This window comes from Haliotis cracherodii, unplaced genomic scaffold (genome assembly GCF_022045235.1).
Source record: "Haliotis cracherodii isolate W230 unplaced genomic scaffold, xgHalCrac1.p SCAF_1, whole genome shotgun sequence".
Lineage (NCBI taxonomy): Eukaryota > Metazoa > Mollusca > Gastropoda > Lepetellida > Haliotidae > Haliotis > Haliotis cracherodii.
The window spans coordinates 20035175-20051580 of record NW_027266264.1 but is presented as its reverse complement, the minus strand read 5'-3'; the positions used below and the strand labels follow the sequence as shown (position 1 = coordinate 20051580).

The following is a 16406-nucleotide window of genomic DNA, read 5'->3' as shown; positions in this document are numbered from 1 at the left end:
ATCAGTTCTTCTACCATTGCTGATATCCCTATGTTCCACCACGTCCTGGATCAGTTCTTCTACCATTGCTGATATCCCTATCTTCCACCACGCCCTTGATAAGTTCTTCTACCATTGCTGATATCCCTATGTTCCACCACGTCGTGGAACAGTTCTTCTACCATTGCTTATATCCCTATGTTCCACCACGCCCTGGATCAGTTCTTCTACCATTGCTGATATTCCTATCTTCCGCCACGCCCTTGATAAGTTCTTCTACCATTGCTGATATCCCTATGTTCCACCACGTCGTGGAACAGTTCTTCTACCATTGCTTATATCCCTATGTTCCACCACGCCCTGGATCAGTTCTTCTACCATTGCTGATATTCCTATCTTCCGCCACGCCCTTGATAAGTTCTTCTACCATTGCTGATATCCCTATCTTCCACCACGTCGTGGAACAGTTCTTCTACCATTGCTTATATCCCTATGTTCCACCACGCCCTGGATCAGTTCTTCTACCATTGCTGATATCCCTATGTTCCACCACGTCGTGGAACAGTTCTTCTACCATTGCTTATATCCCTATGTTCCACCACGCCCTGGATCATTTCTTCTACCATTGCTGATATTCCTATCTTCCGCCACGCCCTTGATAAGTTCTTCTACCATTGCTGATATCCCTATGTTCCACCACGTCGTGGAACAGTTCTTCTACCATTGCTTATATCCCTATGTTCCACCACGCCCTGGATCAGTTCTTCTACCATTGCTGATATTCCTATCTTCTGCCACGCCCTTGATAAGTTCTTCTACCATTGCTGATATCCCTATCTTCCACCACGTCGTGGAACAGTTCTTCTACCATTGCTTATATCCCTATGTTCCACCACGCCCTGGATCAGTTCTTCTACCATTGCTTATAGGCCTATCTTCCACCACGCCCTGGAACAGTTCTTCTACCATTGCTGATATCCCTATGTTCCACCACGCCCTGGATCAGTTCTTCTACCATTGCTGATATCCCTATGTTCCACCACGTCGTGGAACAGTTCTTCTACCACTGCCTATACCCCTATCTTCCACCACGCCCTGGATCAGTTCTTAAATCATTGCTTATAGGCCTATCTTCCACCACGCCCTGGAACAGTTCTTCTACCATTGCTGATATCCCTATGTTCCACCACGCCCTGGATCAGTTCTTCTACCATTGCTTATATCCCTATCTTCCACCACGCCCTGGATCAGTTCTTCTACCATTGCTTATATCCCTATCTTCCACCACGCCCTGGATCAGTTCTTCTACCATTGCTTATATCCCTATGTTCCACCACGCCCTGGAACAGTTCTTCTACCATTGCTTATATCCCTATCTTCCACCACGCCCTGGATCAGTTCTTCTACCATTGCTGATATCCCTATCTTCCACCACGCCCTGGATCAGTTCTTAAATCATTGCTTATAGGCCTATCTTCCACCACGCCCTGGAACAGTTCTTCTACCATTGCTTATATCCCTATCTTCCACCACGCCCTGGAACAGTTCTTCTACCATTGCTTATATCCCTATCTTCCACCACGCCCTGGAACAGTTCTTCTACCATTGCTGATATCCCTATCTTCCACCACGTCGTGGAACAGTTCTTCTACCATTGCTTATATCCCTATGTTCCACCACGCCCTGGAACAGTTCTTCTACCATTGCTTATATCCCTATCTTCCACCACGCCCTGGAACAGTTCTTCTACCATTGCTTATATCCCTATCTTCCACCACGTCGTGGAACAGTTCTTCTACCATTGCTTATATCCCTATGTTCCACCACGCCCTGGAACAGTTCTTCTACCATTGCTGATATCCCTATGTTCCACCACGTCGTGGAACAGTTCTTCTACCATTGCTTATATCCCTATCTTCCACCACGTCGTGGAACAGTTCTTCTACCACTGCCTATACCCCTATCTTCCACCACGCCCTGGATCAGTTCTTAAATCATTGCTTATAGGCCTATCTTCCACCACGCCCTGGAACAGTTCTTCTACCATTGCTGATATCCCTATCTTCCACCACGCCCTGGATCAGTTCTTAAATCATTGCTGATAGGCCTATCTTCCACCACGCCCTGGAACAGTTCTTCTATCATTGCTGATATCCCTATGTTCCACCACGTCCTGGAACAGTTGTTGTACCATTGCTGATATCCCTATCTTCCACCACGCCCTGGATCAGTTCTTAAATCATTGCTGATATCCCTATCTTCCACCACGCCCTGGATCAGTTCTTCTACCATTGCTTATATCCCTATGTTCCACCACGTCGTGGAACAGTTCTTCTACCACTGCCTATACCCCTATCTTCCACCACGCCCTGGATCAGTTCTTAAATCATTGCTTATAGGCCTATCTTCCACCACGCCCTGGAACAGTTCTTCTACCATTGCTGATATCCCTATGTTCCACCACGCCCTGGATCAGTTCTTCTACCATTGCTTATATCCCTATGTTCCACCACGCCCTGGATCAGTTCTTCTACCATTGCTTATATCCCTATGTTCCACCACGCCCTGGATCAGTTCTTCTACCATTGCTTATATCCCTATGTTCCACCACGTCCTGGAACAGTTCTTCTACCATTGCTGATATCCCTATGTTCCACCACGCCCTGGAACAGTTCTTCTACCACTGCCTATACCCCTATCTTCCACCACGCCCTGGATCAGTTCTTCTACCATTGCTGATATCCCTATCTTCCACCACGTCGTGGAACAGTTCTTCTACCATTGCTTATATCCCTATGTTCCACCACGCCCTGGATCAGTTCTTAAATCATTGCTTATATCCCTATCTTCCACTTGTTCGTAAGTCCTGAGTTTCTTTATCCTCTCTGTTACAAGGGATGCATATTATACACACACGTCCAGCAAAACTTATGCTTGTTTTAAAGTTCCTTGTAACCAAGTCCGAAAAGAATATAATTGAATTTTTACCCCAAATATTCCGCCTGTTGGGACACATTCCCACATAGATATAGCTAAAAATAGATCCAACAGAATGTTTAGAGAACCGTTATCCCAACTCGAATTATTAAGGTTTTCAAAACTTTGTTCATTCCGTCGTTATACTTTTCTCATCCATCACCCGCTCGCCCACACACGCCCACACTCGCCCAAACTCGCCCACGCTCTCCCACACACTCTCCCACATTCGCCAGAGAACCGATCAAGTTCCCCATGTTCCATATCAACTTCCGCTGCCATTTCCAACAAGAGTACCCCTACACCTACCGTCCTGTTCTCGTTCCACATGAAGCTGATACTCATTTGCTAACATTGTTTGCCCTAAGCCGCGGGAGGGTGAAAACTTAGAAGCTCATCTATTTGTTGGTCGATGGAACAAGGACTCTTCTTCCGATGAAGTATTTGTTTTTCGTGATCTTTGTCGATATCGCTTCTCTGAGAGTGGAATAGTGAACCTCGAGGTGTGAAGAAATTCATCCATAGTATTAATCTAGGCCGGTAACATGTTCAGGGGTGTTTGGTGTTCATTCTCTAGTTGACAGCTGGATCTCGTCTCAAGAAGAAACTTTGTAGTGTGCTTCCCACAACAGCTGTAGGGGTTATAACGGTCTTCCACGGGAATCAAGGTAACATGTTCTTACATGTAGCGCTCACTTATATCTAGAAATGTTACAGCGGTTTGGGAAAAAATATGCATGTTGTCCTCTAAATATAACGTTGTGCTTTTGACATAACGGAATACTAAAGTACTTTGAAGAATTATTACAGTGCCCTTTTGGTCTGTCGGAATGTTTGCTTAGCAAGGTAACCAGGTTACGGTAAATCTGCCTGCCATTTGCCATCAGTTAGCATAGCTATTGACAGCACTGGCTTGTAGCAGCCAGATTGAAGTGTGTTACTAGACTGCCACAATATTGGCGTGTTGTAACCAGACATATATGAGATGGTAGCCATTGGGGTGAGATACTAGACAGTCACAATATTGGCGTGTTGTAACCAAGCAGATGTGAGATGGTAGTCTCGGCCGGGTGAAGGCCAGTTGGCGGTCAGTATGACGATCACAAGGCCAACACTAGGTCAGTCCAGTAGTGCTGAACTTTTACCTAATTAAACACAGCTAAACTTACTCCTACAATGACTCCATACAGAAACAGACCGTCTCAGTGGTCTTATGGTAGAACGTCTGTCAGGAGAGCGGAAGGTCCGGTGTTCGATCCCCGGCCGCGTCATACCAAAAGACGTTAAAAGATGGTACTTGTTGTTACCCTGTCTGGTATTTGGCATTAAAGAGCTAAAACAAGGATTGGTCGGCTCGGAGTCAGTATACTGTGTCTGAGTGGGGTATTCATGTTAAACTGCAGCATGGTATCTCTGTGAGCTTGCACTATAAATCGGCATCAGTCCGGACTAGTTCAAGCAGCGACACACACACACACACACACACACACACACACACACACGTGCATGCACGTCGCTCTGTAAGTGCAATAATCTTGGACGCGACGTTAAACCAACCATTCGGAAACAAGGCAATCAAGACAAGACTTCCGTAGGATTAACTTTCTTGTGAGGTAATGACATAATTATATATAGAAAATATTGACATGATTGAATTACTTTCTTAACATGTGTGTATGCCTCCCTCCCTGTCTGTGTGTGTACCTGCCTGCCTGTATAACTGCATTGTGTATATGGTGGCAAGGGTCGACTTGACATGCGCAGTGAGGAGCACGTGACATGAACGTGAATATATCCTTACAGGAGTCCGGTCTCTAGGGTTGATCATCCTTGTCCCAAAATACACCTCCCCCTACTTGACAGCACCATGTCTTTAATGCTCCAGGAATCCCCCCAGCGCCCTGGCAACCTCAAAGAACGTTTCTCAATGTTGTTATGACACTATGCTGGAAATGTGAGAGCGAGTTAGGTTGGGCATACGTTATAGACCTGTTCTGTCAGGTCAACATAAAGATCAAAGGGTGTAAGAACAAAAAAAACGCAATTTGATTTATCTGGCAACACAAGGAAATATGTTGTTGTTCTCGCGGGATATGTGACCTGTAGACGTGCCCTTCACTGAGAACCAAATGTGGGATGGACTGCATTCAAAGGGAGGCAAGCGCCATATGTCGGGTATCATAATAACGTGCATTCGTGGTTTTTGGATCGCAGGTTCTCATTTGCAGGAACAAAGTAAAGTCCCTCAAACTAACCATATAGATCTATCGTCCGCGCTGATCAATATCTCCAGCCGCCCTAATGAAGATTTGGTCTTCAAAAGCAATTGTCCAGCTTGATGGGGAACGCTACTTGAGGCTCACTGATGGATTCCTACAATGTTGGTACAGAATAGCTGAAAACGCCCTCATCGAGCACCTACAGATGTGTATCTCATTTGCCGAGTGTTTTTACAAATATAATTTGTGACTATCGCTACAATAACTTCAAATTGAAGGTGTTCGTGGTGATATAAAGGCAGTGATCGGTCTTTACTGGCCAGATTATGTTGTGCTCCTGAATAATCATTATCCTGGAATTTGAGCCCCTAAAAGAGGAATTCAATTACTTCGGGAGACAAATGTTTAGATATCTCGTTTTGTTGAAGGAATTCTGTTGTCAGTCTTTATTGTTAGCTGAATGTATTTTTTTAGCATTGCTTTTATACCTTAATTGGACACAACTTCAAGACTTTTTTCTCGCCCAGGATTCCTCAAATATGACTAAATGTACTTTGAACATGCACTTTTTCTTTATTCTTTCTTATAACATCAAACAAGTTTTCAATCAAGTGTCTTCCTTCAGAAATATTTATAATGTCATCTTATGTTTGAACACAATTGCATTTTACGTTTCTTTGAAGGCCTGCTCGGAAGGTTGGATTTAGTCTGATCCGTGGTCCATTGGGAAATCAGACTCGTTTTTGTAAAGGGCATTCATGATGTTTCTTGACTGGTCACTCATACCGACCTGCTTACCACCTAAGAATGTCCGTAGCGGTGCAATGGACGTGTTTAGTCCAGGCTGCCATTGGGAGGGTTTTGCTTTAATGAAATAACCGATCATAGAATTGATTTCATATTGACGTATGGAGTGAGTGAGTGGCTTGGGTTTGTCGCCGGTTTGGGCAGTATTTCAGTTCCAGCAGGTTGGCATAGTGACGGAATGAATGAGTGAGTATGTCAATTTCTGTCGCACAATATATCCTAGAAATCTAGAAACATAATCGGAGCGAATCGGGATTCGAGCCCACAATCATAGGTTTCTAGATTATGTTACACGCCTCGATATAACTGGAATACTGTTAAACGCGGCGTTAAACACAACTCACTCACTCACTGTATGTGAAGCTCACGAGCGCGTACTGACAGACAAGTGCCCACAATAGGGTTGAAATTGGGGATTCGAAGCCACGCTATGGATGTTACGAATGATAGGTCAACATTATCTGTGGCTGCGAGATTCAGATAACCCTTCATTGAAATACTATAGCATTGTACAGTCGTGCATGTATGCGTCCGTGTGCAAATGGGGAAAAGAAAACACCCTATCAATGAGCATACATCGCTTCTGCTTGGTTGCTCGTTGGGAAAGAAAGTACAAAATAATAGCCATGCTCGTCGCCTGAAAAAAAGTACCATTTTAAGAATTTCTCAAGAAGTAGAAGTAGAAGTGTGTGGCTACTGCTTTATCCGTAATGTTGATCTCTTGTGTTGTGATCGAAAATGTCTGCAGCGAATTCTCGCGGGATTTGCCTTTGCCTAACACGAGACTACATCTAATTTCATCTGTCCACCATTTGTCAACTACCGCTTACGTCCGCCATTGTTTTTCCCAAGGGACACCACTCTATTTCACCATGATGATGGGTTTCCCATTGTTTCAGAGTTGGATTAGCAAGTTCTTTTCATTCATCTATGTATTCATTCATTCACGGAATTACTCGTTTCCCAAAAGATTACGAATTTATCTATTTCTCAGATTTGGTTGTAATTTGGATGTCTTTCCTGGTGCATCTCAATCGGAGCTGTGTAACTGGTTTAGGTCCTTTGTTAATAAATCGGAGCCCTCGGTGTCGTGAAGGAGGGCCTCATACAAACAGACATAACATTTATCTTAATGGCAGTACAAGAGGGCGTATTCAGGGCCAGGCGATCACACAAGCGGCCAAGTACTACGGGGGTACGGAACTAATTAGCTGATTAATTAACTTTTGATAATGAAGAGCAGCATATTGCTTACAGTCTCTGTTTCAAGAGCGGAACTTATTTTTTTTACATTTTTATCAGGCTTTCCATCCTGTCCAGCGAACATTTATATGGAGGAGGGGATAAAATCTAATATCTTCTGGAACCAGAGACCATATAATATTATTATATTAAAAAAATCAAAATCTTTACGCCGCTGAGGATTATATGAAATGGTCGGCCTTTTTGCAAGGCTGGTCCAGCAAGTTTGAACTGAAGACATGAATATAAGCTTAATTGTAGCTGTGTTTTTGATTACCTTGAGAGCTTGGTCCATGCATGATGCAATTACAATTATTACACATATGCCTAGTCATGTTATTTCAAGAATCATGTCCACTGTGGGGTTTTGTCAGTGTGATGTGTGAGGTGAGGCTACTACTGCGGCTACTACCGGGGCTACTAGGCCGTGACAAAGGGTGTTACGGCAGTCTTGGTGATCTGCCATCTGTAGCAAGTCAGACCCCGCCTCCATCAGTCACGGTGTCAGCAAACTGTTTCACGGCATCAACTTTTCGTTGGAATCTCTTGAGATTTCCGATAGAAGTGTCAGTTGTAGTGGGGGTAACTCTATTTGCAGCTTTGTACCACGGGAATGATCTAATTAGCCCAGTACTCGTGAACTGTTTCTTTCCATAACTCCCGAGTTGATAAAGGGGAGAGCAGTTGACGTGATTCGTCTTATTTACCCTCCTCTCCTCATAGAAGAGCAGAAATGAAACATTGACCCGCAGTCGCGTTCGCTGTGTTTCTCTCTCTCTCTCTCTCTCTCTCTCTCTCTCTCTCTCTCTCTCTCTCTCTGTCCTTCTCTCTCTCTCTCTCTCTCTCTCTCTCTCTCTAATAATATATATATATATAAACAAGTTTGGCAGCATCAATATTTTCAGAACTCAATTCAGAACTCTATCCAGACATGACGGCCAGTTGGGTGTACAATTGTTCTTGGATGTCTCTATATGATCTGTGATGGATGGCTCCGTTATTTCATGTGTAGCTATGGGGATTCTGTGCCCTTTTCCCGGGAACACACTGCTGATCATCCATCCCTCTTTCACAACACAGTGTGTGCACGTGTTTATCTTTAGCTACACACGCGGGTATTTGTACAGTGACCAATGCTGTGTATAGATTCTTGCTGTTAGCCAAGCCTGTTTATCTGGGTTTAGACATCACTTTCGTTATAGCGGGGCAGAGTTGAAGATAGGTGCAACTTTGTTCATCACGATACAGCAACATGCACCTTACAGTATCAGCATCAACAAGACTCCCAGGGCAACACGCGAATCTGTGGCAGATAGTGCAGTTTATACTCGAACGCAGAAGTAACCGCTATCTTTAAAAAAATATGCATTTATCGATAGATGGAAATTAAGAATAGATATGATTATATTATGGATTATATGGTTACAGATTGAATAACAATCGAACTGTGTACACAGCTTGTTAATGTTTTTTTGTTGCTTAACGCCACCCTCACCATTATTCCAGCTATATGACGGCGGTCTGTAAATATTCGAGTCTGGACCAGACAACCCAGTGATTAATGTCATGAGCATCGATCCACGATATTGTGATCGATGACATGCATCAACCAAGTCAGCGAACCTGACCACCCGATCCCGTTAGTCACCTTTTTTGGCAAGCATGGATTGCTGAAGACCTATTCTACCCCGGACCTTCATGGGTCTCTCCTTGGTGTAGTTGATAAAACGTCCCGAAAGGTCGGGGGTCGAACCTCTGGCCACATTATATCAAACACGTTTTTGTTGTTGCCCTGCCTGGCTAGCGGCACACCGGGGATGACTGATCTGACTGATCGGCTCGGAGTATATACTGTGTGTCAGTTGGGTAGTCATGTTACTGACACATGCTGTCTCTGTTAAACCGGCATAAAGTGCGGACTAATACGTGCAGAAACACACGTACATGCACGTCTCTGTAATCATGAACGCTATGTTAAACCCCATTTCACCTCACCGCCCATTTTTTGCCTTATTATAAACAAATGCTTATGAAAATATGTTAATTATGTTATTATGTCACCGTGTGCGAGCTAAACTAGGTCTACGTAACATACGTGTGTGTGTTATTGATTTATATGGTATGGGCGATAGGGATGTTGATGTGTAGAATATTATCTGTGAGCCTGTCTCTATTTGAGATTGTAGGAGCGCTTCCGGTGGTACCGATTTCGCACTCTGAATGGTACGTGATTCAAACTTGGCATAACTTTTAGTTCTACCGGAAAGAGACTGAATCAATTCTTTAAAACGCATATCATATTGTGTTATTCGAATTGTGTCAAACAGGACAAACCCGTGAAGATCCGGGGTAGAATGGGTCTTCAGTAGCCCATGCTTGCTGTAAAAGGCGACTGTGCTTGTCGTACGAGGCGACTAACGGGATCGGGTGGCCAAACAAACAAACAATCATACGGGACATTGTTGACCCAGTCATCTAAGGTGCCGCAATTCGCCGTGCAGATTTGCGTCCCTAGGGTACTCCAGAAACCCATGGTTTTGAGTTCGAATCCCGGTTGCCCCAATTATGTTTATTGGTTTGTCAGCACCATACCTGTGCTTGTGGATTTCACCAAAGTGGTACACGTCTGAGACCTACATCAATGATATAACTGGAATACTGTTCAAAACTCACTCACTCATACAGGGGGCGGTCGTGTAGCCTAGTGGTTAAAGCGTTCGCTCGTCACGCCGAAGACCCGGCTTCGAATCCCGACATGGGTACAATGTGTGAAGCCCATTTCTGGTGTCCCCCGCCGTGATATTGCTGGAATATTGCTAAAAGCGGCGTAAAACCAAACTCACTCACTCACTCACTCACTCACTCACTCAGTCGGGATACTATTAAATACAAAGTCCGGCGCTAGACCTTCGGGGCATGTCACCAACATAATTAATATATTCTTTGTTGTAGAATTATTCTTGTAGGTCTCAGTTTAAAAAATTATGACATGTGCGTATCATATCCTTAGGACAGCCTCATATTACAACAACTATGTTTTGGGAATTAGGGTCGTATAGGAAGTACCCAGATAAATCTCTTGAAATAGTTCACAACACTCGTTTCTAGTAAGCAGGCACAGAGGCAGAACCCTTACGGATCTCCAAAATGTAATTTGGGAACTTGGGGAAGTTTTCCGAGCACTCTTCGGCCCGGTTAAATGTATGCGCGTTGACTTTTTTTCTCCTTTTCTCTCTTTTTTTTGGGGGGGAGGGGGATATTCTTTAGACACATTTCCCCCTACATTTCCTTGTCTGTACTGACCAAGGGTCTCTTTCCGCAGATACCATACTGTTAGGGGTTTTCTACATTGGTCTAGAAATTTAAATGGTTACTGATAGACATTTTAAAATAAATTTTAGATTTATATTAAATTAAGATTTCTTTCATAACTTCAAATGGCTATAAACTATTATTTAGGTGGTTTTGGTTTATTTCATGATTTTGTCGAATGCACATGTCCAAGGTCTTTCCACACATCTATGGTTTCCAGAACCAAACACCAGCCCCAAATGCGTTGTGGTTGGAAATTACGTGTGAACTGGGCTACGACGTACAGATTATATACCGGCATGGTTCGATACTGATGACGGTGCTTCTACTTGCACCTCAAAGATGCTGCAAATTGTCACACAGAACATCACGGTCGGTAACGTTACCTAGCGCTGAAAATCCAGGTTCGATTCCTAAAATTGATACCAAGTGTGAATCCTATTTTAGGTGTTCTTGCCATGGTATTACTGCTATTAGTGCTGTAAAACCACTCGCTTCCTCGTTGACACACATCAGAAGATCTAGTAGCATGAATAGACATCATATGTCCAACACGAGAACAGTCTGTCAGAGAGCAACGACAGTATTAACGAGTGTACTGAATTTATTCCGACCCGTGTCGCAGATTGGATAAGGTTCATATTGATAGGAGATGATATAGTGTGTATTCATGGAGCCTGTAATCCCAAGTTTACGGGGCAACCTCTCATCTGCCAGGAGATGGTTGAGGTTAAGCGCCTATATATCGCGATGTTGGCAGTGCGGGAAGAATCGTATTCATCAACGCACTTCATAACGGGCTTCACAACCCATACCCTTCAACCGTAAAATTGAGTTATTTTAGTGAAGCAATACAGATCCCAGCTCTCAGAAACAGGTGCCATCAGAAGTGTTTTACCGTAGCTATGGTAACTACGCTGGAACCTAATCACTAAAAGAGATTGCGCCACATGCCCGAGTTTCCCGCGCCTGGGAGCGATTACCTCCCTTGCTAGTTACCTGCCAATCAGATAGCTGCTTGACAGATGTAAACAACAGCACGTGTAAAACATGTGCTTCATTTGTACCTTTCTGTTTTCTAAGGTAATTAATCTATATATAGTATATATTTCTATGCCGCCCTGATGATCAGTTCCCTATGCGAAAACATGAAGTGTTTGGAACTGATACGTCAATGTAACACCCAAGGTAATTAGAAACATCTTGCATTTGAAATTCAGGTGAATCGAGCAGATGTTCTGTATGATGTCTGGATCCATCTCTTGCACCTGCAGACTGTGGAGACGTAACTATCTCCAGATCCTCCAACTGAGACAAGACGTAGATATATCTTTAGCCATTTAGTGGAGATTAAGGGGACGTAACTGTATTTGATTCCACGATTTCAAACTAAAGTTGGTGTAGTGGATAGAACGTCTGCCCGCAAAGCGGAGGGTCAGTGGTTCGATCCCTGCTGCATAATATCAAAAATACGTGTGTTAAGTCTTGGAATAGGCGTGGTTTTCCTATCAATCCATCATGATCATTCAATACATCTAAAGCAAAGTATGCCACCATTTTGGATGAAAATGAAAATTATCTTACTTGTTTCGAAAAAAAGCTACGACAGTGTATAATTTTCTAACGATAGCTTAACGATAACTTATCCCTAATACCGTTTCGAAAAACCAGTTTTGCATGGTAAAACTTCTTTTCCCCTTTTTAACTCAATATTTCAGCGGTATCACAACGGCGTGTAAATAATCGAGTCTGGACAAAGCAGATAATCACAAACCGGTGATCGACAGTATGAGCAACGTCACATGCCGTCTCACGCCGTCATACGGAATCACCGACCTTGACCACGGATCAATTAAGTCGCCATGTTTGACGAGCGTAGGTTGCTGAGGACGTTTTCTAACCCGATTTTGCCGCTGGGCGTGATATAACTGAAATACTGTTCACGGCGGTGTGATGCATGTCATCGTATCCCAATTGCGTAGATCGATGCTTATGAAGTCATCCACTGGATTGTCTGTCCAGATTCGATTATTTACAGACCGCCGTCATACAACTGGAATATTACTGAGCGCGGCGTTACACAACAAACAAATATGATATGAACTCAGACATCCAAAGAAACGAACACAAGTCACAGCGTCCAATGTGGACGAGCAGAGGTTGCTTCTGTTGGTGACTTGAAGACCATTACGTAACAGTGAGAATGGCGGTTGCCTCTGTTGGTGACTTGAAGACCATTACGTAACAGTGAGAATGGCGGTTGCCTCTGTTGGTGACTTGTAGACCATTACGTAACAGTGAGAATGGCGGTTGCCTCTGTTGGTGACTTGAAGACCATTACGTAACAGTGAGAATGGGTGTTGCCTCTGTTGGTGACTTGAAGCCCATTACGTAACAGTGAGAATGGCGGTTGCCTCTGTTGGTGACTTGAAGACCATTACGTAACAATGAGAATGGGTGTTGCCTCTGTTGGTGACTTGAAGACCATTACGTAACAGTGAGAATGGCGGTTGCCTCTGTTGGTGACTTGAAGACCATTACGTAACAGTGAGAATGGGTGTTGCCTCTGTTGGTGACTTGAAGACCATTACGTAACAGTGAGAATGGCGGTTGCCTCTGTTGGTGACTTGAAGACCATTACGTAACAGTGAGAATGGGTGTTGCCTCTGTTGGTGACTTGAAGACCGTTACGTAACAGTGAGAATGGATATCTTGTCGTTTCTCGATTGGGACTGGAAGTCTCCTCCCTTATTGGCCTCATGAAAACAGGTAATGGGAAACGTTAATGTTTCACCGGGCGACGCAACGCTAGTTAGGTGTTAATATCATCATAATGGTCGGAGGCAAATGGTAATTGGACACTTGCATTACGCTGTTCCGCCCACATGTCGTACCCTGCTGAGTTGATGAGCTTTTTCGCTGTTGTAATTTATTTTACAACCTGGGCAGTTGTTGCTCGTGAAGGAACCGGTCCAGCTTGGTTCGATATCCCACATTAAACAAAAGAGGCGCGGCAGATCTCCCAGACGGCAGTGTAATTTCACCTACTAGACGGGGCAATGTGTTAAATTCAAAGATTTCCATTTCGGACAATCTTATCAATACACACATCACAGTCGCCGTCTTTATGTTAATATCACTAAACTGAAGAAATAAATGAACTATTCATATTTTAATATGCTTATCATACTGAGTTTTCCCTGTGCCGGGTTAGAATAATTATCTATTACCTTATGATTTTCGAAAGTTTTGTTTGTTTTGTCACAATATTCCAGCTATGTGATTGTTTGTTGTTGTTTTTGTGTCTAACTCCGCACTAAGCAATTGTCCAGCTATATGACGGCGGTCTGTTAAAGATCGTGTCTACACCAGACAATCTAGTAATTGACATCATGAGCATCGATCCACCCAATTGGGATACGATAACATGCATCAACCAAGTCAGTGAGCCTGACCACCCGATCCCATAAGTCGCCTCTTACGACAAGCATTGGTTCCTGGAGACCAATTCTAACCCGCATCTTCACGGGTCGGTTTTCGAAAGAGCCAATTAAAATGGGAACTTGGGGTCAGGCTGGCTGATCTTCGAACCCGATAGCGCCACCGTTGTTCATGATTATGATTATATACATGTCATCGTTATGTGGCCAGAACAATTGCTGACTGCGGCGTTATACAACATTCATTGTTTTACTCACACCTCCTCATGTTCTTGAAGATGTTAACAATGTTGGTGTTTATCTGGCTTGAAGATGGGCCTCGTGAGGTTTTAAAATATCACGAGATACACATTATGAAATTCAAACTTTACTATTAACATGATATCTGGCGACGTTATGGGCACACGTCATGGTTATTTTTTAATTTTGTCAAATCAGATTTGCTAATTACAATGCAGGAAGGGAAAATATATTTTGCAGTGATAAAACTCTTTCTACCCCAATACAATTTAACATTGACAGTAACTTCACAGAAGCAAGAACTGTCGTAACGAGTGAGTGCACAGCTGAATGATTAGATTTCTTGCAAGCCATTGACTCTGTATCTGCAAAACTACAATTAATATTTAATTGTCATTAAATGTACTCGGTGGATGCAGTTACAGAGTAGGTCAAAAGTTCAATGTGGGGTAACCGTTAATTCCTTAATTAATTAAAACTTTCATCCGACGTCGAACTTACAAACTGCTCCCGTAATAACCAAAGTTGCTTTGTTGCTCACTGTTATATATTTTTCGTTTCTTTTGCGACATACGTGGTCGATATAACAGGTACCTCGTAAGTCTTTGGTTTTAAAAAAATTGGTCAGTGACAGTGATATTAAGACGCGACAACCCGGCCCATAACTGCGTCTCCATAGTCTGTGGTTCAGGTTTTTGTCTACAAGTAACCGATAGTCTTTCAGGAAAGCGAGCATATCCATGCATCACAAAGATGTGTAAGGTGTTCGGATTATGTATAACAATCGATGGCGGTATCTCCACGTGTTATAACCATATAACTCGGGAGTCCCTATATCATCCCTAACATTGGCAAGATTCCACAGACAGAATATGGCACATTGACAACTGAGTCTGTAGATATACAGTTTATATCCTGCTAATGTATAGAGCCACACTGAACCTCGGGACCTACTCTTCCGTGATATTTCGTCACTGTTTGGTGACAGTGTGCATGTGTATATATGTCTACCCGATGGCTGCTCTATCCCAGAGAGTGTTCTTGTTACAGACACGGCTCTAAGTAGGCTTGCTTTACTGCTGGTCTAAACCGTGTGCTCAGTACCGTTGATGAAGTTGACGTGAGAGCATCCCTACCATGTTATGTATAAGGGTAAGTCTTTTTTAAGATTTTAACATTTGTGTAGAAGCAGGAATCAGAGCGGAACGCGAGTGAAACTTTCGTTCAACGCGTTTTAAGATTTTATAGTATTTTATTTAACACCGTCAGTATGGTACATATACATATATATACATGGTATGGCGATGTGTAGTGATCTATTTCTGTTCCTAAAGTTAGTGATATCTTGTCGCTACTGTGCTCTAACGTCTAGGGCCTTCGTGGTGTAGTGGATAGAGCGTCTGTCTGATAAGTGCTCGGTGGTTCGATCCCAGCTGCGTCACAACAAACATGTTAAAAGATGGTACTCGTTGTTACCCTGCCTGCCGCTTGGCATTAAGGGGCTAAGACAAGAACTGGTCGGCTTGGAGTCAGTATACCGTGTCTGATTGGGGCATCCATGTTAAACTGCAGCATGGTATGGAGACATAACACACACGCGCGCGCGCACGCACGTCGCTTAAACGACGGTTGATTGATAAGTTCTAAGCCTCGCATAAATTTAGAAGAAATTGCGTATTATTAGTGTAACCTTTTGTCGTGGAGATTTCATGGTATAAAGGTCTATTCGCAAAACCTTAATTCACTTGATCAAATTGTTTCACTGTCAAGTCAGTCAAATAAGCAGGGATCTGTGACTTTTGGAAAACTGACAATCTTCAGGAACGTACTTGATCAAGTACTTGCAGAAAAGGGGCTTTACATCAAAACCATCCATGAAGATACGACCACAACACTTGGGAAGGATGCCCCTATGTCACCGTAAAGATGTGGGCAGCAGACGCCGAGCGTGGCAGGGAGAGCCTTAAAGGCGACCTCCGTCCTGGAATGCCCGTCACGTACACTATATGGTTATGACTGGCCGGCGAATGACTGGGCGTCATATTGCTAGTTCAGTAGGCATTTCCCAGGAGAGTGTGCACTCAATAAACACAGAAACGTTGGCAATGAAGCTCGCTGGTTTCCGAAGACTCTAACAAACAAAGCACCCGGCTCAACATTTCTCGTGACAATCTAGCTCTGTTTGAAGCTG

General features: G+C 43.5%; 1 protein-coding gene across 6 annotated transcripts in view; it reads left to right on the top strand.

Moving 5' to 3' along the window:
• LOC139474226 (calmodulin-like) overlaps positions 1–16406 on the top strand; it is a 180284-nt gene that overhangs the window by 39805 nt on the left and 124073 nt on the right. Inside the window, exon 1 of one of the 6 annotated variants that reach the window (XM_071257173.1) lies at positions 15259–15367. The exons of the other annotated variants lie outside the window; for them this stretch is intronic. Within the exon in view, the coding sequence (XP_071113274.1) occupies positions 15353–15367 (15 nt within the window). The 5' untranslated portion in view covers positions 15259–15352. Of the gene's footprint in view, positions 1–15258; positions 15368–16406 lie in introns of those variants that run through there. 6 annotated transcript variants of the gene reach the window in all.